Source organism: Hyperolius riggenbachi, chromosome 12 (genome assembly GCF_040937935.1).
Source record: "Hyperolius riggenbachi isolate aHypRig1 chromosome 12, aHypRig1.pri, whole genome shotgun sequence".
Taxonomy (NCBI): Eukaryota; Metazoa; Chordata; class Amphibia; order Anura; family Hyperoliidae; genus Hyperolius; species Hyperolius riggenbachi.
In genome coordinates this window covers 76987452-77014825 of record NC_090657.1, presented here as the reverse complement: position 1 = coordinate 77014825, position 27374 = coordinate 76987452, and the positions used below count along the sequence as shown (strand labels likewise).

General features: G+C 44.9%; 1 protein-coding gene across 1 annotated transcript in view; it reads left to right on the top strand.

Annotated features, from left to right (window-relative positions):
• Nucleotides 1–27374, top strand: part of TOP1 (DNA topoisomerase I) — a 77575-nt gene that overhangs the window by 8160 nt on the left and 42041 nt on the right. The window contains exons 3-4 of the mRNA XM_068263595.1: nt 23583–23670; nt 26440–26869. Of these exons, the coding sequence (XP_068119696.1) occupies nt 23583–23670; nt 26440–26869 (518 nt within the window). The remainder of the gene's footprint in view (nt 1–23582; nt 23671–26439; nt 26870–27374) is intronic.

Here is a 27374-nt window from a genome sequence, read left to right as displayed (position 1 = left end):
TGTGCAGGGGGCCTGCAGAGGGTGTGTATCGCTTCTACCAATCACAAGCAGCCCTGCACATTCCACACAATCAAGCCTTAGCCCGACAGACACGACAGGGGAAAGATACATTGATTTATTACAGAGACAGTGCAATTAAGAAAGGCTGCAGTAAGCCAGAGCAGATTAGAACAGGCATAGGAACTTATAGGATAGAAGTACTAAGGCTGAAAATTTTGTTACAGAGTCTCTTTAATGACTATTATCTGAGAAATAGAACATTTTATCATATTTTCTATTTTAATTACAGTTACAAATTCATTAGGAGTCGGTGCATTTTTTCCCGACTCCAGGCACCCAAAATTGCACGACTCCGACTCCACAGCCCTGGTATTAATATCTTCCATTAGCCATTGTTGGCTCTGACTGAATTCTTATGGAAATTCAGCAAGTGATGCTGACTGCATTGACATCAGATTTGGTAAACGTTGACTTAAGTATTTACAGAGATCGGGTATTCAATAAGTGTTGTTGGTGCCAAAGCAGAGCTCAAACGGCACCACTGTTGGCCACCTCATAACCACTGACAGCCAGCTTGCAGGCACATGAAAACCTTTCTGTGTGACCTTAGACTTCAGCTGCATTCACAGTGACATGTTGTTGTGTAGCCTGTAAAGATAGGATTGCAACGGAGTGCAAAAGTTGCAATCGTGCTCTATGTATGCATTGTGAAGCATTCAATACATTGTACATTACACTGTATGCTTCTTTGCAACTGTAAGGCCTCTTTTCCACCAGAGGCTGAACTGCGCGCTTGCTGGGCAAGTTCAGGCTGCTGGCTGCAAACACCATTTGCCTGCAATTACATCCAGCCATATGGCAGCATTTGGTAATACCTTGTGCCATGTTTTGATACAAGGTGGTGTTACCTAGTGGTCAAAGGCTGTCTCGTTGCATCTGACAGAAACCACTAAGCTCAGTTGTAACTTTGAGGGGGGGGGGGGGGGGGGGAGAATCCACTGCCTGTGCCAAGCGCAAGCAAGCGCCTGGCCGGTGAACAGGAACAGCTAACTAGCTACTTGTGGAAAGGAAGCCTAAAAGCACGCTTTATGTGGTATTCAATTACTCCCAACGAATTCTGTTGTACTGTACGTGTGTCGATGTGACCTTACCAGTACAATTTATTGTGATTTTATATTGTTCGTCCATAATGCACCACAGCGTGTCACTGAACAAACTTTGCTCACGCTGCTTCAGGTGATTAAATAATTACGTTTAGAAATCTAATTAGAGACACTAAAGGTAGCCTTACGTTTCTTGACTTGGCGGCCGATCGACCGTCCGATTTTGATAATTATCGAATTGGATGGAAATCGGTGCCAATAAGAGCATGCCTGATCATCGATTCAACCAAAATTGGTCGCATGTATCGATTGGACATGCTGCAAAATGTTGGGCCTTCGTGGTCGATCAGGTTTGTAGCAATAATGGCAAGCGATATTGGGACGAGCTATGAAACCCCCGGGCGCAGGTCCTTTATGTGGGGCTCCCCGTGTATGCATTTATAGATGTCCTGTGTTGCCCGCCGTGCGGTGCCCATCTGTCTTGAATGGAATCCTCCGCTCTTCAGTTAGCCAGATACATGCCACTGGCATGGCGCGTGTGACGTCCCACAAACACATGCTAAACACCAGTTGTGTGTATTGCACTAACGGTTGAAGACAGATGGGCGCTACGTGGTGGGCAACACAGGGCAAGCAGTGTGTAAATGCACACTGGGGGGCACAGAGGCGGACTTGGCCGATTGCTGAGAGATTTTGTGTTGAAATAGAATGGGAATCCGCCTGCGGTGTATGGGCAGCCGACAGATCTCTCTAATCAAATTTGTTCAGAGAGAGATTTGTCTCTTGGTTGCATCTGCCAGTCATCGCTAGATGTATGGGCACTTATTAGTTTTGCCCCTGCTAATTCTGGTTCCGACAGTTAGAGCAAAAAGTCACAAAATTTGAATTTTAAAGGAAACCAGAGACGGTAAGAATCAATACTTACCTGGGGCTTCCTCCAGCCCCGTAAGCAGCACTGGGTCCCCCGCCATCCTCCTCAGTGCCTCCGTTCAGCCATAGTCAACCCCGGTAACTGGCTCAGTTGGGGTCTTCTGCACATGGGCGGGAGGTGTGGCTGAACGGAGGCACTGAGGAGGACGGCGGGGACTCTGCGCTGCTTATGGAGCTGGAGGAAGCCCCGGGTAAGTATTGATTCTTTCTTTATTACCGTCTCTGGTACACTTTAAGCTTAGGTTTTTTCTTTTTGGAGCACCTGGTCGGTGCAATTAAAGAGACCTTACAAGGACAGGAATATGAGAGCTGCCATTGTTAGAGTAACTCCAGTCACAGATATACAACAATACTGCTCTAGGGTGTATACAGGCTTGCAATTTTGACCACTTCCAAGTAGGATGAGAGCCAACAGATTTTGAATACCGTGAATAGATTGTGGTGTATATAAAAGCTTTCAAACCTCTTTGAGGTGGTAAAATGTCCTGTCATTTGCCAATCCAAATTGTATGTGTGTACCAGGTTTTAAAATCCAATAGCACGTGTATTAGATTGGGTACACGCCAAACAATTTTTAAAATCAGGTCGAGAAATTTCCTTTTATTTGAAATTTAGATCCATGAATGTCATGGATCAAAATTTCAAATGAAAGGAAATTCCTTGAATACCCAAAATCAGTCAGACTCCTTAACTCTGACTCAACAGCCCTGGTTAGTAGTGGTGCAAGCCTGACCCTGGGTGCACCTCCATGTGGTGACAGGATCATATGCATAGCACCGCCCCCCTCTCATGGACTTACTCCCTACTGGGCAGGAAGTAGGTCGGATACCCATTGGTCCGTGCAAGCGTGTTGCAGTACACTGCACTCCCATCGTTTTCTCATATTGTGTGGTCCATTGACTTGCATTGCTGCACAATCCATGCAGTAAGCACGGATCATGCTGGAACACTGCAGACTTTGCGCCAGGTATGCAGCGGTCTGGATACTTCTGGCGCACCATGTCGTGTGAAGTATTATAGAAATTCATTTATTCTGAAGGGCAAAGCTGGCCATAAACACATCGACTTACGAGCAGATTTGATTATGCTGATAGAATTTGCTGGTTATGATTTTGATTGATTTGTGGCAAAAATTTAACGTACAGTTTGATTGTAATTTCAATCAATTGGATGTGACAGTAGATTGAGAATGGGGGGGGGAGGGTCGCAGACATGTAATTCGAGCATCAGCTGTTGCAGGCGGCTACATTAAATTTTTGTTTTTATTTAAGTTCCTGTCAGGGCTGTGGAGTCATGGAGTCGGGCAATTTTGGGTGCCTGGAGTCGGAGTCGGGAAAAAATGCACCGACTCCTAATGAATTTGTAACTGTAATTAAAATAGAAAATATGATAAAATGTTCTATTTCTCAGATAATAGTCATTAAAAATAATGTGTATATATACAGTAATAGCTGTGCTTAGTCCACAAAAATGAAATAAACGAATCAAAATGAGTTACTTGTGCTGCTTCAATAAAGCAGTCCCCGTATTTTTAAGGTCAGATATACATATCTGATTGTGACTGTATATATGATGTGTACACAGGAATCTCTTATATATACTAAATAACATCTATACTGTAAGAATAAAGCCTGATGTGTAGCTGTGTCACTAATAGAGATGGTCAATGAGATGGAAATAATTCTGCATTGGTGCTGATTTATGCAAATGTATGCACTCCCTTTGCTGATGAAATCAAATAATTTGATATGTTGTTAAAATTTGGTTTGGTGACTACAAATTAAAGGGTAACTGAGACGGATGAAAAGTAAAGTTTTATACATACCTGGGGCTTCCTCCAGCCCCCTTCAGGCTAATCAGTCCCTCGCTGTCCTCCACCACCCGGATCTTCTGCTATGAGTCCTGGTAATTCAGCCAGTCAGCGCTGTCCGGCTGCATGCCGCTCCCACAGCCAGGAACATTCTGCACCTGCGCAATAGTGCTGCACAGGTGTAGTATGCTCCTGGCGGTGGAGTGTGTGCATGCGCACTACACCTGACTGGTTAAAGTACCTGGATTAATAGCAGAAGATCCAGGTGGTGGAGGAGGACAACGAAGGACTGATTATCCTGAAGGCGGCTGGAGGAAGCCCCAGGTATGTATAAAACGTTAATTTCATCTCTCAGGTTTACTTTGTTACTATACTCTACATATGCACTCCCCACAGAGCTGCAGGGAATCCACTGAGAATGCTGTGCACATTGAACACAGAGGTGTTGTCTGTTTACAATCTCCTCATTCCCCTGCAGAGTACCTGCACATCATTCTTACATGTACCCACACTTACATTGCCTAGGGCCTGATAGGTGTTCTTTGTTCCGGTTTGTACCTTTTACAAGTACTCTTACCAAGGACTAGTTTTAGTCTAAAGGGAATAAATATAGTAGTCTACATATCCTTCTCACTTCAGTTGTCTTGTAAAATTCCTAAGCGTTGGAAGTTAAGAGACGAATTTCATGTTACATACTTTTAATCAACAAAATTGTAATATGCAAATTAGAGGAGTCGAGGAGTCTGAGTCGGTGGAATCCTAAACTGAGGAGTCGGTGGATTTTTGGACCGACTCCACAGCCCTGGTTCCTGTCACTGAGCACTGTTATAGCTGTAACTCCTGTTATACTCTATGGCGGTGCCCAAGTGATTAGTGCTGCGCCAAAATTAGCTGATCCGCTGGAAGTATGTTAGGCCAGAAACCCACTAGGAGAAATTTCTATTCGCTAGTGATTTGATAAAGCTCTCGCTAATGCAATGCTATGGGGGATTTTTATAAAATCACATCGCTCAAGTGGGATCACACCCATAGCATTACATTAGCAAGAGCTTTTCAAATCGCAAAGCGCTCAGAAAATCGCTCCTAGTTGGTTTCTGGCCTTAAACTGGGCACCTTTTTGTTTTACTTGGTTTCCTTTAAGGGTACTTTCACACTAAAGAGTTGTATTTTAATCCATGGCAAGATTTAGTCTGTCAAAATGACAGATGGCTTGTTCTAACCAACCTCGTGTAACCCCCCCCCCCCCTCCCCTTCCGTCTAAAGATATTAAAACTTTCTGCTAAAGTCTATGGAATTTCCCCTTATCTTTGGCAGTCTATTGCTGTTGTCCACGTTCCATCGCTAAACCTCTTTGGTATAAGGATTGTGACAACTTCGTTCATCTGCAATTTCCAGAAATTCAGTCTTCATGTGGGTACTTAGCTGAACAGTTTTGCTCACTTTAACAGAGTGCTGTTCAAAGTCTATATACTGTTCACACCTTATTTGTTGTGATGCGAGGGATTCCATTGTTACAACACAAAACATGCAGTGCGCTGCTAGAATCGCACATATGCTAGAATCGCACATATGAGTGCATGAAGGTGTACATTGGTTAGTTGCTTCAATAACTGGATACATTTTCTGAAGTTATCACGGGAAAATCCATCCCGTTATTGATTGGGAGCAGTTTGGACACGTACACACGATGCCACTTCCTGTCTGATTACCATCGATCGGATGGGAAATTGCAATGTGTGTACCCAGCATTACTTCACGGCTAGTAAAATAGGATTTCCTTGACTGTGCTTTACAATGCAAAAACTTTTTTTTTGTTGTTGTTGCCTACAGTGGGCCATAAAGGAATGTTATGGGGACATATGCAAGAGGTCTACTAAATGCGAAAATACATAGGTGTTTTCACCAATGGATAAAATACCACTAAATGTCTGCATTTGACAAGCTGCAGCAAGCACTAGGAAAACGCCCAAAAAATTAATTTTGAATGCCATGAAAACAATAGTGCCTTTTTTACAGGCATTTGACAGGAATACCAGCATAAACAAGGCCTAAGTGTTGACCTTGAGAGGACTCAAGAACAGAAGTCAAGCAGTCCGCTTCACATATAGCAGTGTTGCAGTAGTAACACTTTTTTTTTTTTTTTTTGGTCTTTACATTTTATTTTCTTTAGAACTATGGAACTAGAGCTGCTCAAATCCAGATCCAGGAGATATCCAGATAGCAACTATCCGGGTATCTCCCAGTAAACCTGTGCAGGGTGGGCGGTGGGGTCAATCTTGCCTGTCTGACGTCTTCTTCGTCCCTCGGCGCCTCCCACAATGCGCTCCACGCGTGTCACGTGATCACGTGACCGCCCCTTGGACCGCATTGTAGGAGGCGCCGAGGGACAGACCGAAGAAGACGTCAGACTGGTAAGATTGACACCCCCCCCCCCCCCCCCCGCCGCACAGGTAACTGGGAGATATCCAGATAGAACTATCCGGATGTCTCCTGGATCCGGACTTGAGCAGCCCTGTATGGAACAACTCTTTAGTTTTCTAGGAGGTGGAAGCTACTAAAGTTTTATGCAGAGAACAGTTGGCAGTGGATTAGCCTCATTTGTAGGCCACACATTTTGTGCTGTAAATGGGGATCATTTAGCACTGAATTGCCAAAAAAAAAAGGCATGGATCAAAATAAATTCATACAACCTAGAAAACCTTGTCTTTTAGTTAGGCTCTTAGCTAACTACCTTCCCTACTTTTATGTAGGTGTGGTGCAGAGTCCTTTTGTCTTCTGCTGTGTCTAATGCTGGGAATACACGGTTCGTTTTTGCCTTCGTTTAAACCTTCGATTCGTTCGGTAAACGAATCGAGTGTTGAAAACGTATGTGAAAATAGTCATAATCTCATTATAGTTTCGATTAATAGACCCCAAAAACGAACGACTAGTGATCGAACATGTTTGATATTATCTCTCTTTATCCATCTAATCGAGCCATTGGTAGGCTTGATGGCTGTTCAGATCGATTATATATTCGTTTATGCTAGTCCGTCCCTGTAAAAAGGGATTTTCGTTTCGTTTCTTTGCAGCCTTCGATCAGTGGAAAAACGAAACCATCAGAATCGGAAAAAAAAACGAAACCGTGGGTGGTGATATTAACCGTATGACCGATTATTTCGGGATCGAAAAGGACAAAGGGCACAATCGAAACGAAGGTTTAAACGAAGGCAAAAACGAACCGTGTATTCCCAGCATTAGGCAATGGCCTATACTGCTATGCATTGTCCCCTCCACCCAGGTATTATGGGAAGTGGGTATGGCCTGGACCTGCAGGCTCTCAGGGAGTACAGGAAAGAGTAAGGGCTAACCTGTTGGCTTATTGAGGGGGTAGAGGCATTTTGGTGTTTAGTTATGTATTAGTGTTTTTAAAGGATACCTTAGTCCTTAATTGAGTAAGTAGCTGATGCTCTATGTGTGAGGAGGTTTGCATAAGCTTACTGCACCTCCCGTGGCCCGGCGCCTGCCTCCCTTCATTTGTAACCAGCCCTGTTCCAAAGCCCTGGTTGACACCGGCGCAGTATGTCATGAGAAATCGTAGTGTTGAGCTGTCACCGCGTGCCCAGTCTGATAAACTGCCCATGCATGCATAGTATGTCCAGTCAGAGAGCCCTCCTTCCCATGGGAGTGCACGCGTACTCCTGCGGACGTACTGCACTGACCGGGCTTTGAAATGGGGCCGGGCCACGGAAGGTGCAGTAAGCCTTTGTGCACCCCCCACACACGTGGCCTCCGTTACCGAATCAATTCAATTTAGGACTAGGATATCCTTTAAATGTGAGATGATGTCTGTAGTAACCGTCATCGGTCAATTCTAAGATACTCTTTTTATTTGACTTTTTCTGCTGTTAACTTTTTTTTTCTTTTTTTAATATAGAAATTATTGCTGTGGCTCCTTATCACTTTTTTGCCATGCCCTCTTTACTCGGGTTGGTCATGGTAAACCCCCCTCCCCCCGAAATCGCTGCAGTGTGAATGTATTCATGGGGATACATTGTAGCAGCGTTTTGCTGATTGCCGGCTGCAGCAATTTCTTACCGATTTCAATCAGACCGATCGAATTGCCATACATTGACAGGAGAAATTGGTGTGTATGCCCTGCTTAGGTCAGAGAGCTTGCCTTATGGATAAATGGTGACCTGAGTAGGGAGCTACAATCACTGTGGGACTTGACTAGGTGGATCCAGGTTTTGTTTTTAAGGCCCTTCAGACTGGTTTATTTATTCCTTCCTTCTGTGTTCAGATGCTAAGCAGGCAGAGGGCAGCAATTGTCCTTAGTTACAGAGCACCCAGCAAGCTCATAGTGTCTCAGACCTCCTAGGAGTGTGTAAGGGGCCACAAAGGACCAAAAAGCCCTCTTAAAACACTGCAAAATAGAAATGTGCCTTCTTAAAACAGAAGGTATTGGCGATTATTCAGGTTAGAGTGAGCATGTGAGGTCTCCCACAATGCATCACTGCTGCATATGCAAATTGTCCCTGAAAGCTAAAACGCACCTCCAGAACCGCTGGAATGCAATGTGTCAGCCTCTTAATATTACAGAGCCACCCTCAGGGCTGAAACCCACTAGAAGCTTATTCTAAACACTAGTAATTTGAAAAAGCTCTTGCTAATGCAATGCTATGGTGGCGTACGAGAGGAATCAGCACGGGAGACTTGGGCGCAGGATACATCTGGTATATGGCTGATCCTGCTGCTGCACAAGTTCCCGGCCGTGTTAAATACTATTCCCCCTCCAGGCCGCCATGGATGGTGGGGAATGATATAATTCGGCTTCCAGCTATTGTTGGAAGCCGACTTATTGTTTTAAAGGTAACTTCAGCTCCACCCTGTGCGCAGCTATAGCCGTAATTGCTATTATGGTCTATGGTGGTGCCGGCTGCGCCCAAATCTCCTGCGCTGGATTCGCTGTGTTCGTTATGGTGGATTTTTATAAAAGCACATCCCTCTAGTGGGATCACACCTATAACATTAGCAACAGCTTTTCAATTCACAAAGCGCTTAGAAAAGCCCTTCTAGTGGGTTCCAGGCCTGATCCAGCATGCATACAGACTGTTTCAGACTAGTGGGCCCTCATCAGTGCATGTCATGGATGTATGTGGCTCTGTGTGGTAGGAATTGAAACGCCCAGAGTTACAGATTGCCCAGTGAGCTCATGGTGAGCCAGACCTCTTAGGAGTGTGTAAGGGGCTAAAAAGGACCAAAAAAAGTTCCAACCCACTTCTAAAAAAAACCAAAACATTAGGGGCATATAAAACACTGCTTGAATTTATATTTGAATATCCTTTGTGTTTCTATGGGCTAGCATGTCTTTCGCTCTCCGTGTTTCTAAGGTATAACAATCATTTCCTGTATTTAGCAAACTTATTTTTACATAGCGCCATGGTCTCCTGTGACATTACTTAAATTAAGATACAAACGTGGGTCTGTAATACAGAGGTGATAAACAATGTAAATTTGACAAGCAGGACCGGCCTTAGTGCCGCCTCCCCCCTGCAACACACACACACACTTCCCCCTTTAATTACTATATATATGCGGATTCCCCCCCTTTAGTGTATGTAGGCAGATTACCCCCCCCCCCCCCCCTAGTACATATAAGCAGATTCCCCCTTAGTACATATAGGCACATTCTCCAGCCCCCTCCCCCTCCCCCCCCCCCCCCCCACACGCACGCACACACACCCCTTTAGTGTATATATAGGCAGATTCTCACACGGCAGTTGGGGAATCTCACTTTTCTGCTTGTAGCTGGGGACAGAAGATGGCCAGGAGTCAGAAGTGACAAGCAGGTCTATCTCTAAATTAGTGTGCAGAGCAGACATCACCTGTGAGCGAGGGGCGGCACTACTGGCATGCACGGCTCACACAGAGGCAGCAGCAGGTTCCTGAAGTCTTCGCCTCCATCACCCCCAGCGGCACCAGGGGGCGGAGCTGCCACTCGCAGCAGCCACAGACTAAGCCGCAGGTAGAAATGTGGCCAGGGCCAGTTGAATGCACATCATGTGTGCCCCCTGGAAGCTGGCACTCTGAGCGGTTGCTCAGGTCAAAGGCCGGCCATGTTGACAAGGAATACAGACAGCTTTTTGGAAATGCATGCTGCAGTGATCAGTACTGTATTGGAGTCTCACAGAGCTTATAATGTAGTCACAAGAGAGTGAGGATAAGGTAAGGCAGTGGAGATTCATGTTTGCCGCTTTCTCAGTGGGGCTCGCAATGTCCTCATCTCCTTCTCGGGCTAACTTGGGAAGAGGCTTAGTAACCTACCTGTATGTTTTTGGAAGAAACCCAAGTGCCTCTAATTCCCAGCCTTTACCTGGGGGAAACATGCAAACAATGATGGAAACACAAATCTAGTCTTCCAGTTCAGCGGTTAGCCCAAGTGCTGTACACACACTAGATGACTCAGCCTGTGCACTCTTGCCTAGCATGTAACAACTTTCTCTTCCTTTGCTTTCTTGGTGAACTGTATGCAAATTTTCAACCTGCATAAAGAGAAATTGGGTCTTAAGCTTTTCAGTAAACAAGTTGGCTATATAAATGCACTATGATGTTGGTTGTGTCCCTCCTGGGATACAACCATGGGGAGAAAATAAAAAATCACAACAGAAGTCAGCTTTCCAGTATTGTAAAGTACAGCCAACAGGTCGGAAAGGAAATGTGAACTGAGAGGGATATGGAGGCTGCCATATTTATTTTCTCCTAAAGCGGACCTGAACTGAGGACTGAGCAACAGCATAATAACCTTTAAAGAAAAACATATATATATTTTTTTTTACAGTTGATACAAATCCTGCAATAAATCTGCAGTGTTATCTTCTTAGTTTCATAGAAGCAGACATAGGGTTAGATTTGACACAGATGAGGGGGAATTAGACAGGCTAAATGCACACAGGGTGTATTTCTCTAGGTTTTCCTTCTGTCCTGTGCAAGATTTCAAGTCCACTTTAAAGAGACTCTGTAACAAAAAGATCCCCTGGGGGGTACTCACCTCGGGTGGGGGAAGCCTCAGGATCCTAATGAGGCTTCCCACGCCGTCCTCTGTCCCACGGGGGTCTCGCTGCAGCCCTCTGAACAGCCGGCGACAGAGCCGACTGTAGCTTCAATATTTACCTTTGCTGGCTCCAGCGGGGGTGCTGTGGCGACTTTCGGCACGGAAATAGACGGAAATACCCGATCTCCGTCGGGTCCGCTCTACTGCGCAGGCGCCGGAAACTTGCGCCTGCGCAGTAGAGCAGACCCGACGGCGATCGGGTATTTCCGCCTACTTCGGCGCCGACAGCCATCAGAGCGCCTGCGCAGGAGCCAGGAAGGTAAATATTGCGTCACGGCTGTACGGAGGGCTGCAGCGAGACCCCCGAGGGACGCAGGACGGCGTGGGAAGCCTCATTAGGATCCTGAGGCTTCCCCCACCCGAGGTGAGTACCCCCCAGGGGCCGTTTTGTCGTTACAGTTCCTCTTTAAACAATACCAGTTGCCTGGCTGTCCCAATTCCTCTGTCTCCAATACTTTGACCCATAGACCCTGCACAAGCATGCACATCAGATGTTCAACTGCAATTTGAATGGATTTGCTGCATGCTTGTTTCAGGTGTGTAATTCAGACACTTCTGATGCATGAATGATCGGCAGGACTGCCAAGCAACTGGTATTGCTTAAAAGGAAATGAATATGGCAGCCTCCATATCCCGCTCACTTCAGGTGTCTTTTGAAGGTTAGATGGCCTATGGTGGCTGATATGTCACTCTGCCAGAAATGATAAACAGAAAATTAACCGAATGGTGTGAACATTCATTCAGAACTTAATTTACCCAACCAAACCTTTTAGCTAGCTTGCTGATGAGCTTAATTTCTTACCATCCTTGTTCAGTGTTAATTTGTTTTTAATAGAAGTTTTTAGTTCATCACTTGGTGGCAGTTTTTGAGCGGATCCAGTGAGTGATGCACAAACGGAACCCATGTAAGTTCCAAGTAGTAGGCTACATTCAGTGGTGTTACGTCCGAACAGCCGCTTTGTAACGCAGCTTGATGCACCACCTGTGTGGCAGATGCGTTGTGGTATAATTGCTTACAGCAAGGTTACAAACAGCATGCATTGTGTTGCCTCAAAACGTGCACATTGACAGTGAAGCATACTTTTTGATTTTATGCTTCCCTGTACTTCACCATATGTGACACAAGAGCATGTATAACAAATGCCACCTTTCTTGCACGTTTTGCGTTACAGGAAATGCAACTCCCACATTGAACCTTACTTTGATGCCTTTTATTGCTGGCTTACCTGTGGAGACTGCTCGTAGTGAGTTCTTGTATGCTCAGGCGAATCACCAGCCAGCCTTTTGGGCAACTAATTTACTCTTTGGAGAGAAGTGCCAAATTGGTGCACACAAACCTCCAATCGCTTTGCTGTCTGGTCTCTGCTTCTTCCCAGGTTAATCCAGTTTTCCTGCTTTTGTCAGGTTGGGTTCCTCAACAGCTACATGACTGTCCAGAGAATGACTTCCCTATATTCGTCCCTATGCCCTTCTCCATAGTAACACAGGTCACTAGCCTGCAGCTTTAAAGGGAACCTGAGGGGTATATGGGGGCTACCATATTTCCTTTAAAACAATACCAGTTGCCTGGCAGCCCTGCTGATTATTCTGTCATCAATAGTATCTGAATCACACACCAGAAACAAGCATGCAGCTAATCCAGTCAGACTTTAGTCAGAGCACCTGATCTGCGTGCTTAATCAAGGTCTATGGCTAAAAGTAGTAGGGCCGTTTTACACTAGTTGAGGTGCGTCTTTCACAACGCATGCTGGCACGTAGAGACTCAGAGATGTCATGTGGCTGTTCTTCTTTTTTTATATATATCTATATCCACACACCACACACACTTACCCGGGGCTTCCACCAGCCCTATAAGTATGGATGTGTCCCTCGCCGTCCTCCTTAGTGCCTCCGTTAATCTTCTCCGGTATACGGCTCAGTGACGTCAATTGGGGGGGGGGGGTTCTGCACATGCGTGTACATTCTGTGCAAGCACAGAAGACCCTGGCTGACATCACTCAGTCAGACTGAGCAGCATACCAGGGGTTGATGCGGCTGAATGGAGGATTCTGGGAGGATGGCGAGAGCCTCATCCATGCTTATGGGGCTGGAGGAAGCCCCGGGTAAGTTAAAAAAAAAAAAAAAAATAAACCTGCCACATGACTCCTCTGAGTCTTTTAAAGCAATGCGAACACACATTCAGATCGCTAGCCGTACCATACATGGCTTGGCATTCGGGCGCGTTCTTTAGAAATTTTCAGCATGCCGTCCAGATGCACAACAGCATACAATCTGGTCCACAAGTCAGTGGCCACATAGGCAGCGTATCCCCCTGCTGGGAAATACTGGAGATTCTGGACAAATTTGGCCCTATTTGAGACTGGGGGCTTAGAGGCAGAAGATCAGCAGGACAGCCAGGCAACTTGCATTGTTGAAAAGGAAATAAGAAAAGTCAGCCTCCTTATACCTCTCACTTCAAGTACGCTTTAAATCATCCCACTCCCTAGCCGCTGCCATTTGAAATGGATTAGGGCCGGTTCACGCAGACAACTGCCAGCGCCTCGTTTTGCAGATGTCAGACATTTTTCTACTACTGAGCAGAAAGGTGTTGGATTGTTGGGTGCTATTCCGTTAGCCGGGTGCAACTGAGCGAAGTAATGTACCGATTCATGTTTTTACTGGCCGTCTCGCTGAGGCCAAATGTATCAAAAGTGAGGTAATTAAGTGAAGCCAGCAGCAATGTAACAGATGAAGCCGCTGGCTTCGGCTCAACCTCCTCTCCTCCCCCTGTCTCTCTCCTATACAATACTGGCAGCCGGGGACATGCCTGTCCCCCCAGAGTCGTTCGTTCGTTCTTGCAGAGCGTGTGCTGGCAGAAGCAATGTCTGTAGCCTCCCCGCTCTGCTTGTTTCTTGTGACGAACGACTCATGGGGACATGCGCGTCCCCCGGCTGCTAGCGTTCTATAGGAGAGAGGAAGGGGGGGAGGAGGCAAAGCCGAAGCCGGCGGCTTCATCTGTTACATTGCTGCTGGCTTAATTAAATTCACTCGCTTTTGATACATTTGGCCTCAGCGAGACGGCCAGTAAAAACATGAATCGGTACATTACTTAACTCGGTTGCACCCGGCTAACGGAATAGTACCGATTGTTGTCATGTTTTGAGCCCCTGGGGAGATTCTGTGAACACAGCCGAATGCTTGAGGCCGGTTTCACACTGCAAACCGGCGTCAGCGATGCGGCGTGCCCACAGCACCACATCACATCGCCAGAAACAGGGCTTCAGGGAACACCACGTCAGTTTGCGGTGCTGCCTGTCTGACCACCAGGCAAGCAGGAAGTGAGGCGCGCTTGCAGTCACTTCCTGCTTCGGGGTTATGCGGAAGTGCACGGAAGCGTATTGTAATAATAAGCTTCCGCGCATATGACTTAAACTTGTTTTTAAAAAAAAAAACCCAACCTAGGTCGCCATGGACTAACGACTTCCGGGCTGACGCAGGTCACCGTGGATCACGCACGGTAAGGGCCCATTCACACTTGTGCGTTTTCAGAGCGATTTCAGCTTTGCTGAAAATCGCTAGCGATTTGAAGAACGTGTGCACAATGAAAGTGTATGGAAGTGTTCTCATCTAAGCGTTTAGCGATTTGCTGAAACGCAAAAGCGTTGCATGCAGCGTTTTCTGAGCGATTCTGGAGCGATTAGCGTTTCAATAAAAGTATTTGAATTGAACTAGTAAAACGCAAAACTCTAATCGCTGGAAAAACGTTTTCCATACAGTGAAAAAACGCCAGAAAAACGCTCAGCGTTTTGCGTTAGCATTTAGCGATTTCTAGTGTGAATGGGCCCTAACGTAGTCCTGCGCTAGCGTTAGATTAGGGAGTTCCGGCACAGTGTAAGTATGCACTTCCCCATAGGGTTTAATTAGACTGTGGTAGCAGTGCGTCAATTTCACTGCCCCGATGTGAAAGAGCCCTGAAGCTACATGCATTGTCTCAAAAGTCACTTGACCGCAGCACTTGCGCAATTGATGGTGAGCACATTGAGATGAACGCTCCCATTCATCTCCATGCAGGAAGCAGTAGATCCTGGTAGTAAACAAGGATGTGATTGGCCCTAATTTATGTTAACATTGGTCAGTGGTTTTAATATTGTGGCTGATCAGAGTGTGTGTGTAACCTGCATATACTTCAGCTACTGGTCTTGTATGAAAAGAAATGAAGGTAGCTGCTATCCCACTCTACACATTTCCTGTAACATCTGTGGCTGGCAATGTTGGGCGTTGGGAGAACAGTATAGACTGCTAATGACCTGTTCAGGGTGATATCCCGGTGACTTGACTAATGCCTGCTCTGTGTAACCCTCTGCTGAGCTGTCACACATTGCAATGATAGAAACTGCAAAATGTGTGCCTGGAAGGTTTCAGAACCTGACAGCTGGAGTTAAACTGCTGTTTCTGAATGTCAGAATAATATGCAGCAGAGCCCCCTGGGGCATTTCCACCTGTCGCGTGCAGCCGATGACAAGGCCACCGCGGGGCACCAGGTACATTTTACTAGAATGGGTGCAATGCAAAAAAGGATGTGGACAGTTTATGATCTACTTATTCTATGTGGACAATTTAAAGGACAACTGAAGAGAGAGATGGAGGCTGCCATATTTATTTCCTTTTAAGAAATACCAGTTGCCTGGCAGTCCTGCTGACCCTCTGCTTTAAAGAGACACTGTAAAACCAAAAACGTCCCCTGGGGGGTACTCACCTCAGGAGGGGGAAGCCTCCGGATCCTAATGAGGCTTCCCCCGTCCTCCTTTGTCCCACGGGGGTGAGTACCCCCTAGGGGACGTTTTTTTGTTGTTGTTTTTTGTTTTGTTTTTTTTGTTAAGATTTTCTTTAACCACTTCACCCCAAAGGCGTTTTTACCCTAACGGACAAGAGCTATTTTTCACCGTTCAGTGCTCATCCCTTTCATTTGCCAATAGCTTAATCACTACTAATCACAATGAAATGATCAATATCTTGTTTTTTTCACCACCAATTGGGCTTTTGGGGTTGATCTTTGTTTTCAATAATTTTTCTATGCATTTTAAAGGGGAAAAACAAGGAAAACTTAAAATACTTTCTCCAATTTCATCCCCTATAGTTTTTAATATAAACACTGCTACTGTACATAAAACACACATTTTATCTGCCTATTTGTTCTGGTTATCACAAGATTTTAACTATGTCCCTAGTACAAAGCATGGCGACCATATAGTATTTGGAAATAAAGGTGTGTTTTTGTTTTGTTTTTTTCTCTTCACTATTTCCACGTGCACAGGGATGCGTGCATGCGCAAAGCAGCAGCACCACTGTTTGACTCATAAAAACGTCCTGGGGCCGTTAAGAGGTTTTAGCAGGACTTTTTTATTATAAGTCAGCTTGTCGTAAAGTGGTTACATACTTTGTCATAGACCCTGAACAAGTATACATCAGATCAGATGTTTCAGACATTTCAACTCTGAGGCCTTTTTCACACCAAGACGTTACGTTTTAGGGGACGTTAAGGGCGCATAACGTGCTCCTAGCGCAACACGTGGTGGTGTTGAAGTTGGATGTCAGATTGAGCCGCATTATGTGGCTCTCAAAGCAGCCCTCCAGGATAGTGATGGGAAGTCTGGATCTTTTTAAGGATTCGGGCGGTTTGAATCGAATCATTGAAAAGATCCGGATCTTTGAACCAAATTATTTGAATCATTTTACTAGGGAAGCAGACTGGGGGTGAAATGACTAGCAGGACAGGACTTTCCCTGCACTGTACATTCTGTATGTTCCTGTTTCTTCCAGACAGACATCCACTGTGAACCGAATCTTTCATTGTGGTGATCCGGATGATTCGACTCACAAAAAAGATCCTTATCAAATGAACGATTCTTTCATGATCCGGACAACACTACGAGTCCCACCACGAGTCACCACAGTGCAGCCATGTGGCTAGTCACTGAGCATGTGCAAACAATCTAACGCAGCTCTATAGGGGTATAATGTACAGCATGCTGCACTTTCATTTAACGTGCAGCGTTATACCCTAACGGAACGTGTGCACTGTGAACCGCACATTGATTTTACAGTGCTGTGAGTTAGGCTGCGTCACTGGCTGCTGTAACGTGGGACTTTTAACGTCCCACTGTGAAACCAGCCTAAAGGTGCATACACACATCAGACCAGTCTTTGGAAAATGAAAGATCACTGACCAATTTTACCCTCTTCCGTGTAGTATGAGAGCCATACTCTACACAGTCTATTCTATTGAGCTGAGCTCCCCATCAGATACAAATCTTTGCAAGATGCTGCCCACAAAGATGCTGTACACCTGCAACAGATCAGTAATTGCAAAAGATCCGTTCCTGCAAAATGCATTCTTAGTCTATGATATCTGCAGATCCTCATACACACCTTTAACAGACATTCATCTGCAGATCTGAAGATCCATCTTGGTGGATCTGATCTGCAGATGAATGTCTGTTAAACAAGGTGTGTATGAGGATCTGCAGATATCATAGACTATGAATGCATTTTGCAGGAACGGATCTTTTGCAGAAACAGATTTTTTGCAGATACTGATCTTTTGAATGTCTACAGCATCTTTGTGTGCAGCATCTTGCACAGATTTCTGTCTGATGGGGAGTTCAGCTCCATAGAATAGACTGTGTAGAGTATGGCTCTCCTACTACATGGAAGGGGGTAAAATTGGTCTGTGATCTTTCATTTTCTAAAGACTATGGTCTGATGTGTGTATGAGCCTTTAGGCTCCCTGCACACTGCAAGTCCGATTTGCAATTCCGATTTTTCCCCGAATGCCATCAACAGAAAAACGCAGTATGCTGTAATGATTAAAAATTGGTATCGCATGTAAAAAAAAGATTAAAAAACGAAATTTTGTGCAGGGATCCTAGGGGTCTATTCACACGAGCTTTTTAAATGCTAAGAGATTTTACAAGCTCTTGCTAATGCAATGCTTTGAGGAATTTGTACAAAATCGCATCACTCCATTGTGAACACTCACATAGGAAAACATTAGCAAGAGCTTTTAAAATCATAAGCGCTCAGAAAAGCTCTCATAGTGTGAATGAGCCCTAAGACAAGATTAGCTGCATGCTTTTTTCTGGGGTCATTTAGGCACTACTGCCAAATATGTCAGCAGGGCTGCCAGGCAAATGGTATAGCTTAACTACTTTCCGTTTTAGGAATTGGTGCTACTGTAGCTACATCCACGCCTCACGTGATTGTGCATGGTCCTGTGAATGATTATTGAATCATTGTTGCCATTTGCTAGCAACAAAGTTAGGCAAAAGTTTTTAAAAGTTAAAAAAGTGACATGGTCCCAATAAAATAAAAGGCATTTGTTTTTAATCCCCAAGTTTTAACCTCAGCCTAGCCTTATTAATCCATTGCTAACCCCCAGCAATGCTTATACCAGTTTATAAACTTTTAATGATCGCCGCCTGTAGCGGCAGTCCATTAAATTGATCAAAGATCGATCTGACATTTGAGGAATCTATTCCCTGCTGATGACTAAGTGTATAGCCACCCTTACACTAGAATGTGAAATGGAGAAACAAAAAAAATCCAGCTGGTCCCTGGATTGGATTAGACTGGCTCCTGAATTCCACACAAGCGTCCACTCCTGGTGACTTGTATCACACTAGCTCTTGCTAGAGGGATGCTCCCACGATTGGAAGCAGGCTATTGATTTCAGTAGGCTGTGCTTCCGAATTTGTGTACAGGGAAGCCCGAGGCCAGTGTTACAATTTTCCTCGTTAACGTTCAACAGGATGTGTAGTCTGAAATTGTGGTAAAGAAAAGGAATGGTCGATGAGCTGCAATTCATTCCTAGTTGATGCATAAGGCCAATTCACACTCAGAACGCAAAATTCATAATCTTGCGTTGCAAAATTATTTATTTTTGCTGCAATTTGTATTTGCGATTCCCATTTAATAGAAAGTATCATATTGCAGTTGCCCCCACAATACTGCATACCGCACATTTGTGAATTTATGCAAATCCCAAACGCTGCAGTGAGAATGATTCACTAGGTATACATTAGTAACAGTGCTTTGCTGCTTGCGGGCGATCACCCAAGTGCTGAAGAACACCCGAGTGTGAATCAGCCAAGTCTGCTATTGTTACTCTGTCTGAAAATGAACCTATCAAACGAAGTCGAGGTGGGATTCATTTTTAAGGAACACAGCAAGTGCCTATTTTCAGGATTAGGCACCTAGATCACCTCCCCACAGGCTTTTTCAGCAGCTGTAAAATTGCTCCACCCATTTGGGAGGTGATCGTCAGACTGGGCTTGTCCCTGTGCTCAAAGGTTGTATGTAAACAAGAGCACATGATATCCAGGTAAATCGAGGGGGGGGGGGGGGGGGCGGTTCTGGCCTCTGTGGTCCTTCTATCCCTTTTTGGATAAAGCTCAATGCTTTTTGACACAAGTAACAAAGGGAGAACTGCTTTCATGATCTGTATTTAGTAAACATGAATTTACATGAAAAACATCCAAATTAACAGAGATGGACGGAATACACAGGCCAAATGCAGGTCCATTACATATGAATACAAAATATAAATCATGAGGCAAAAGGGGAAGAAAACCCCTCCTATTTCTCTTTAGGCTTCTTTTACACTGCTGAGTTGCGTTCTCTGGAAAACCAGGGTTGCAGTGCGATGGAGGGATAATGACACATTGCCGGTAATGCCTGAGCTGTGACACATACAGTACATAGAAGCTATGCATCACTGCTTGATCCGCGTGTTATGCGGTAACTCGCTGCAGGCATCACGCTATGCCCGATTGGTCTGTCACACCACACTAACGCACCGATGTGAACAGTGCCATTACAATAGAATTGCATCATTTCATCCTGTTCATACACACAGCTGTATGGTAACATTTCTGTAGCTGGTAAAGAATTTCAAATGCCAACAGACATAGATTTGTAACCCTAAGACTAAGAAATGCCAAAAGGCACAAGTGTAACCTTCTCTATTTCCAGCTGAAGGGTTACATTTAAAGGCTGTTTAGTGCGATTTAGCTAAGTATTCAAGTGAAGAAAAGGAACGTAGTTGATTTGTGTAAAGGTGGCCATGCACTAGTTATTATAGATATAGTTTACCAAATCTACTATGTATCTATCAATCATTTACCTGATCTACCACGTCACACTAGTTTTACAAATGTTTGGATTTTAGCCAAAATCTTGTCGTCTGTCCTGCCTCTAGCCTTGTACTGCCTGATGGACTGCAAAAGAGCTGTAATACTGCTCAAATGTTACCATCAAGGAGGTGCACTGTGTGCAGCCAACAGTCTGGTCCAGCATCTACTTCAGTCTGAGAATGAGATGGGGCCTGGATTTTGTCTGTACTGCTCATTACAACAGGGGTCTTTGGGTGGAGCTGATGAGCTTTCATGAGAAATAGCCCACTGCTTCCCAGAGGCTCAGGTCTCATTGTGTCCCACACTGTAACAGCAACTCAAACACCACTGTAGTGCATTCTAGTCGTTCTGCAGGTTTGGGCAGTGACAGTTGATATTGTTGAAGTCTTGCTGAAATTACTAGTTACAACTTTTATTAACCAAGAAAGACACATTTTTAAATTGAAAAAAGATAAACATTTCATATTTTAGTTGTGTGCCTAAATTTGGGCTTTTACTTCCCTGGCAGTGTGATCCCTTCCTGGTGTTAAGGTCTAAAAGCGGTACCATTTTTTTAAAAGAATTTGTTCTTATTTTTTTGTGCTTTTTATACCCTAAAAAAATCCTACCACGAGAGAGCCTGGAGCAGCCCCTGCACTTACACACCTCCCTGGGATCCAGCATTACAGTTCCCCTTCCGTCTTCCAGGTGGCGCTGTAATCCTATAGTGATATTGCCAGCTGTCGTCCTGACGACAGTCAGCAATCTCACCAGGGGGATGTAGAGCCTCTGTGGACAGGACGAAGAATGGGCGCCAGTGTCTGGATCACCCGGGAGGTGAGTGACCCAATGCTCTGCATGGACCTCCCGGCGGCTAGGTCCATGGTGGTTACCGCTAAGGAGGTTAAAGTGAGAAAACTCACTTCATGTTAGATGCATACCTATATAGAGCGAAGGCATTGGATACCATAGTCTTCCCGTTCCTCCATCCATCCATCCATCCATCCATCCATCCATCCATCAATCCTGACTGCACTTCCCCTCATTGAAGTTATCCGATCTGCTATATCTATTGGCTCTTAGGCACTCCTCAGGCAGCCTTCAGAAGTATTTATATGCCTGAGTAGTTCCGGTATCTGTCCAAGGAGTGTAAAAGACCCCAGCCAAACGTTTAACTTCAACAGGGGACGGCACAGAAACAACTGGATGAACAGAGGGTCAGGAACGTTCTATGGCAGTGAAGGATAACCTTGGCGCTCCAGCTGTGGTGGAACTACAAGTCTCATAAGGCATTGCAATACTCTGACAGCTCTAAGCATAACTCAGGGAGGCAGCGACATGTTGGGATTTGTAGTTTTGTCACAGCTGGAGGGCCAAGGTTAGCCATCACTGTTCTGTGGTATACAGAGCCTTCCCTATGTACTTGTATGTATCTTACCATGAAGTGAATTTCTTCGCTTCAGGTATACTTTAACCACTTCTGGACTGGACAGTTCTGGCCCCCTTAAAGGGGTACTTTGACCGAAGGTTTGAACTTAATCCCAGCAGTAGCTGATACCCCCTTTCACACAGGAAATCCTTACTTCTTGAATAGATCAATGGGGTCTGTATGGCTGATGTTGTGGTGAAACCCCTTCCACAGTGTGACGTCATGACCATGGTCCTAAAAAGTTTGTCTGTGAATCTTGTTGCATTGTGGGAAATAAAAATATATTCCAACTGCCAAACAAGCAATATCTCCCTTTGTGCATAGAACTTAGTAATGAAACAATCTGCATGGATCACCTGGCAGGACTTAAGATGTCACCACCAGTGATACATTTCAGAAAGTAAATCCAGGAAGAGGAAAGATTTGACAACGGGAAAACACTGAGTAAATCTATAAATGACTATTGAAGAAAAAATAAGCAATTTTATTCGTCATTTTTACTACAGTTTATCTTTAAAGGATACCCGAGGTGACATGATAATAGACGTGAATGTATAGTGCCAAGCGTTAGCTTGACCAAACATGGGAGCAGCTGCTCGGCAGTGGACTTGCGCTTTCTTGCCCCAGTGAAATCAGAAAGGTAGAGGTAGTTCTCACATTGGGAGTGCAGCGTTAACTCTCAGCAGTATGGGGTGGTCAGTAAGATGCAAATAGTTCTGTGTTGATGCAGGATAAGAGATTCTGTATGCAAAATTATGCAGCTTGAAAAATGGACCAATCAAATTTTTCAAGCTGTATAATCCAGCATCAGCTACACACTTTGTGACAGTAATTTATATATTCCCCTACCTCTACTTAAAGAGGAGCTGTTAGGTATAAGGTCTCAGAGAAAATAAACACATATATCAGTAGCTAAAGATTGGCTGTACTTACATTACATATGCATTTCACTGTCCACGTTTGGATTTCACAGAATTTGTATATAGTATATGCAGAGATAGATGCTCATGGCAGGCTCCATGTTTTTCTGTCAAATGTGTCATCATGTCCTGCCTGCTTCCTGATCACAGAAAAGCTCGTACTGAATAACACAGTGTGCAGTGAATATTAATGAGCCATGTGGCTAGGAACAATAGCTGACTCCTGCAGTGTACTCTGCCCGGAGATTTATCAGTGCTACGCGCTGGACTGATTACAAGCTGCTGTAACGTCTCATTAGCAGCCGAGGGGAGGGCCCCAGAATGCTTTGCAGTATAGTATGCGGCTTGCGTCCTCTTGGGTCTAACAGCTTTGCTGATAAGCACACATCAAAGGTAACTGAGATTTTTATCTTCACTAATGCCTTTTTGGCTTCCTTCTAAACTGTTTAACACAGGAGAATAGAGGTTTAAATTAGCTTCTGCAGCCTGACAGTTACTCTTTAATATATCTAGCTGCCTTCCTATCTATATACTGCTCAGTACTGTGTGGCATGACAGCAGCGACTCCCCATGTAACCTATCAGAAGAGGTGAGTGTAATAGTTGTGTGAAGCAGTGGTTGGGTGATTAGTAGAAGCTGTCCAGCCAGCAGCAGCGAGGTGACATTTTCAGCGTCGGTCACTATCATTCTCTAACCAGCAGCACACATGGGACAGGCAGAGAGGGGCACGCAGTAATAGTAATTGTCGCAGACTGTCCCCCGCAAGGTAGAGAGCGACTGGATGGTCGGAGCGATCTGATCCATCGTTGTATAGCAAAAATCGTGTACAGAATCGAAATCGCAATTTCTGACAAAAATCGTGTAATTCAGTCTTTTTTTTTCTTTTCCTGAAATCGTTCAGGCCTACTGCTTTGTAAATGTTTATATATAAAACAAAACCTTGAGATATATTAGTCATTTTTAGGAGTAGGACAGACCCAATTGCTTATCTCATTAGTTTATTTTCATCTCTGGTCCACTTTAACTTTTGTGTGTTTGCCCTATGTGTGTGTTCTTATAGCTTTTTATGCATTGTTGTCTTCTGTTTTGGTGCTGGCCAGTCTATGCCAGTTTCCATAGTCTAATAGCCATTTTCTTGTGCCCATCAGACTCTCATAAACATAAGAAAGACAAGGAGCATCGTCATAAAGAACACAAGAAGGACAAAGACCGGGAAAAATCCAAACACAATAACAGGTAAGTCATTTTTAAAATGGTAGCTTTTGAAGGCTGTTACTGATGTTGTTGTTCTCAGTGCGCTGGCTATAACCTTTTAGGCCTGGGACCCACTGGAAGCACTTTGTGACGAATAGCCAAGCGCCGACGATTGGCAAATGCTACATAGTTCAGAAATCTTCCCAAACTAACCACTTCACCCCAATTCCCCCAAGGTTTAATTGTGTGGACTTTTGGGGTGCAACAGACTTTAATGGAGGGGCTGCTCTGCTCCCTACACCCCTTCCCCAGACGTCTATTTGGAAGTCTCCTTTCTTCTGTGTCCCTGTACCGCAGTTTGAAGTTCCCGCAGTGATGCCCTCTGTCCCTGGCTGCCGCAATGCATTTCGAGAGATGAAATTGATTGATGTGGTTACGGCTTGGTCAACACATGCTTTTCTGCAGGTGTCTATTGTTTACCGCTGGGATCAACTGATGCCCGCATTGAAATAAATAGGAATGTTCATCTTTATGCATTTACCGGCGAATGTAATGGTCGAGGGAAATTTCTGCAACACTGCATGAAGCTTTCTATGGTAGTTAAGTTCAGCAGTTCTGTGCCTTCCATAGGGTGTAAAATGCCACGGTATGACAGGAACTAATCCCAAACGCTTTTCAGCTTGGTTAAAGAGGAGCTGTTAGGTATAAGGTCTCAGAGAAAATAAACACATATATCAGTAGCTAAAGATTGGCTGTACTTACATTACATATGCATTTCACTGTCCACGTTTGGATTTCACAGAATTTGTATATAGTATATGCAGAGATAGATGCTCCTGACAGCTCATGGCAGGCTCCATGTTTTTCTGTCAAATGTGTCGTCATGTCCTGCCTGCTTCCTGATCACAGATAAGCTCCTACTTGAACAACACAGTGTGCAGTGAATATTAATGAGCCATGTGGCTAGGAACAATAGCTGACTCCTGCAGAGTACTCTGCCCCAAGATTTATCAGTGCTACACGCTGATCTGTGCTACACGCTGGACTGATTACAAGCTTCTGTAACGTCTCATTAGCAGCCGAGGGGAGGGCCCCAGAATGCTTTGCAGTTTAGTATGCGGCTTGCGTCCTTATGGGTCTATAACAGACTTGCTGATAAGCACACATCAAAGGTAACTGAGATTTTTATCTTCACTAATGGCTTTTGGGCTTCCTTCTAAACTGTTTAACACAGGAGAATAGAGGTTTAAATTAGCTTCTGCAGCCTGACAGTTACTCTTTAAGTGCCCCCCCCCCCCTTCCAAAGGCCCGTGAGAATTGGCCCTTCATCCCACAGCCAGGAGATGTAGTTTCCACAAGTACACAGAAAATAGAGGCCTTTGTATATTGCCCACACAATTAACGGGTTTGAGAAGTTTTCAAAATATTTTGCACAGTTCACTTTGAAGGGTTAAGTGAAGCCCCCTGCAGTCATCCTGTGCCCGCGGCCTCTTTCTGCGACTCTGCAGCCAGCTGCGTGGCCAGTCGCAGGCTACTGCGCATGCCCGGCCCCAAGGTGCGCGCACACCGATAGCGCTCCTGTTGCTGGGAGTGCTATGAGTAGAATCGTTTTTGGTTTTTTTTAGTTTTTTTTTTTCTGTTATGAGCAGAACACTGCCATGCATGAGGACGCAATGAGGCGCATGGCCAGCCATCTTTGCCAGAGACGCCTCTGCTGGTTACAGGTGCAGGGAAGGGTGGCACAGGATGACTGCTCGGGGCTGCAAGTAGCCCCAGGTATGTTAAACGGATACTGTTGATAAATTGTAAAAGTTAATGTGCAAACATAAACCAATAAGTACATTTTTTTTTTTTTTTTTCAAGAGTAAAATGAGCCATTGATTACATTTTTCCTATGTTGCTGTCACTTGCAGTAGGTAGTACAAATCTGACAGAAGCGACAGGGTTTGGACTAGTCCATCTCTCCATAAGGGATTCTCAGGGATTGATTTATTTATTTTCAAAAGCACTTAGTGAATGGCAGTTGCTCTGTCCAACTGCCAAAACACTGTGTAGCGAGCAGAAAAGCTGGCCAGCATCATTGTTTAAATCCTTTTTAGAGTATATCTTTATAAAGCATAAAAGTGCAAAACGGAGTGATTTTTTTTTTTTTCCACGATTACACGTGGAAAAATCACTGGATACTGCAGCGAATTTTCCACGATCACGTTTAGGGCCTTTCACACTAGAGGCCTTTTTCGGCGTTTTACCGCCACGGCCATAGTTGGCGTATTCCAAGGTAAAATGAAAGTCCATAGACTTTCATTTTACATTTCACACTTAACGGTGAGTTTTTTTGGAGCGTTGCGTTTTGAAGCTCCCATGAGCTTTTTTAGGGCTGACCGCAGCGTTTCTCATTACAATTGATAGTAATGTGTTGGCGTTAAAACACCTGCAGCCAAAACGCAGCGTTTTTAGTCTTTTTACCGCTGCCTGTAGTGTGAAAGAGCCCTTAGCGCTTGTATAGCACTGAAACGCGATCGCTGGGAAATCGTCTGAAAATGGTGCAGGCTACGCGTTGGCGATTTGCGTGAATTGCCCAAGTAAGAACGGGCCCATAGGGTTTTCTAGCACTAGCGTTTGAGCGCAATCTCCGGCAAAACGCTCTAGTGTGAATGGGTCCTAACACAGGAATAGGAAAACCTATTTTGTACTTGAAGGGGTTGTTTTATGCCAGAGTTGGTGCGGGTGCTACATATTGCTGTGCTAGGCTTTTGCATGTGCCCATCTGAAATCTCTAGCTACAGAATCCTACATTTTTGTTTTATGCAGTGAACACAAAGACCCCTCTGAAAAGAAACACAAAGAGAAGGACAAACACAAAGATGGCGAGAAACACAGAGACAAGGAGGGAGAGAAACATCGGGACAAGGATGGGGAGAAGCACAAGGATGGAGAGAAACATCGGGACAAGGATGGGGAGAAGCACAAGGATGGAGAGAAACATCGGGAAAAGGATGGAGAGAAACATCGAGAGAAAGACGGTGAGAAGCACAAAGATGGAGAGAAACATCGGGACAAGGATGGGGAGAAGCTCAAGGATGGCGAGAAACATCGGGAAAAGGATGGGGAGAAACACAGGGACAAAGACACTGAGAAGCATAAAGATGGAGAAAAACATCGCGTTAAGGAGGAGAAACGTAAAGACAAAGAAAAACACAGGGATAAAGATAAGGAAAAAAGAAAAGAAGAAAAAGAAAAGGTATGTGATCAGAACGCTGCTAGCTTACAGAATATGAGCCTGCGCTTGCTTTTCTGCTAGTCTGCTGTTGTCATGTCTTCTGTAAGCTCTCTGTCTCATGAAAAGGGTAGTAAACCCGAGTCTGTCTGATGCAGTCACCTTCATGCCACCTCAACTGCAAAACCAACATTGTGTAACTACCGCTTTTTCTTAACCCTCCTGGCGTTAACTCGACCTACACTCGGGGTAGCCGCCGCAGACGATTTCTCTGCCCCGGGAGGGACATTTTGAGTTAAATTTGCTTTAGCCTTTGTAGCTAGCACTTCGCTAGCTACCATTGTCCCCCAAGTCCCCTCCGCTCCTCTTTTGCTTGCCCCCGATTGCCGCCGTTATACGTATCCCGCCCCACCCCGGATCCCGCGATGTCGCAGCCTCTACAATCAGCTCCAGGCTTCGCTATGGGGAGGATCAGGATTGCGCATGACGTCAGACGTCATGTCCAGTCGTCGCCATAGTGACGACTGAA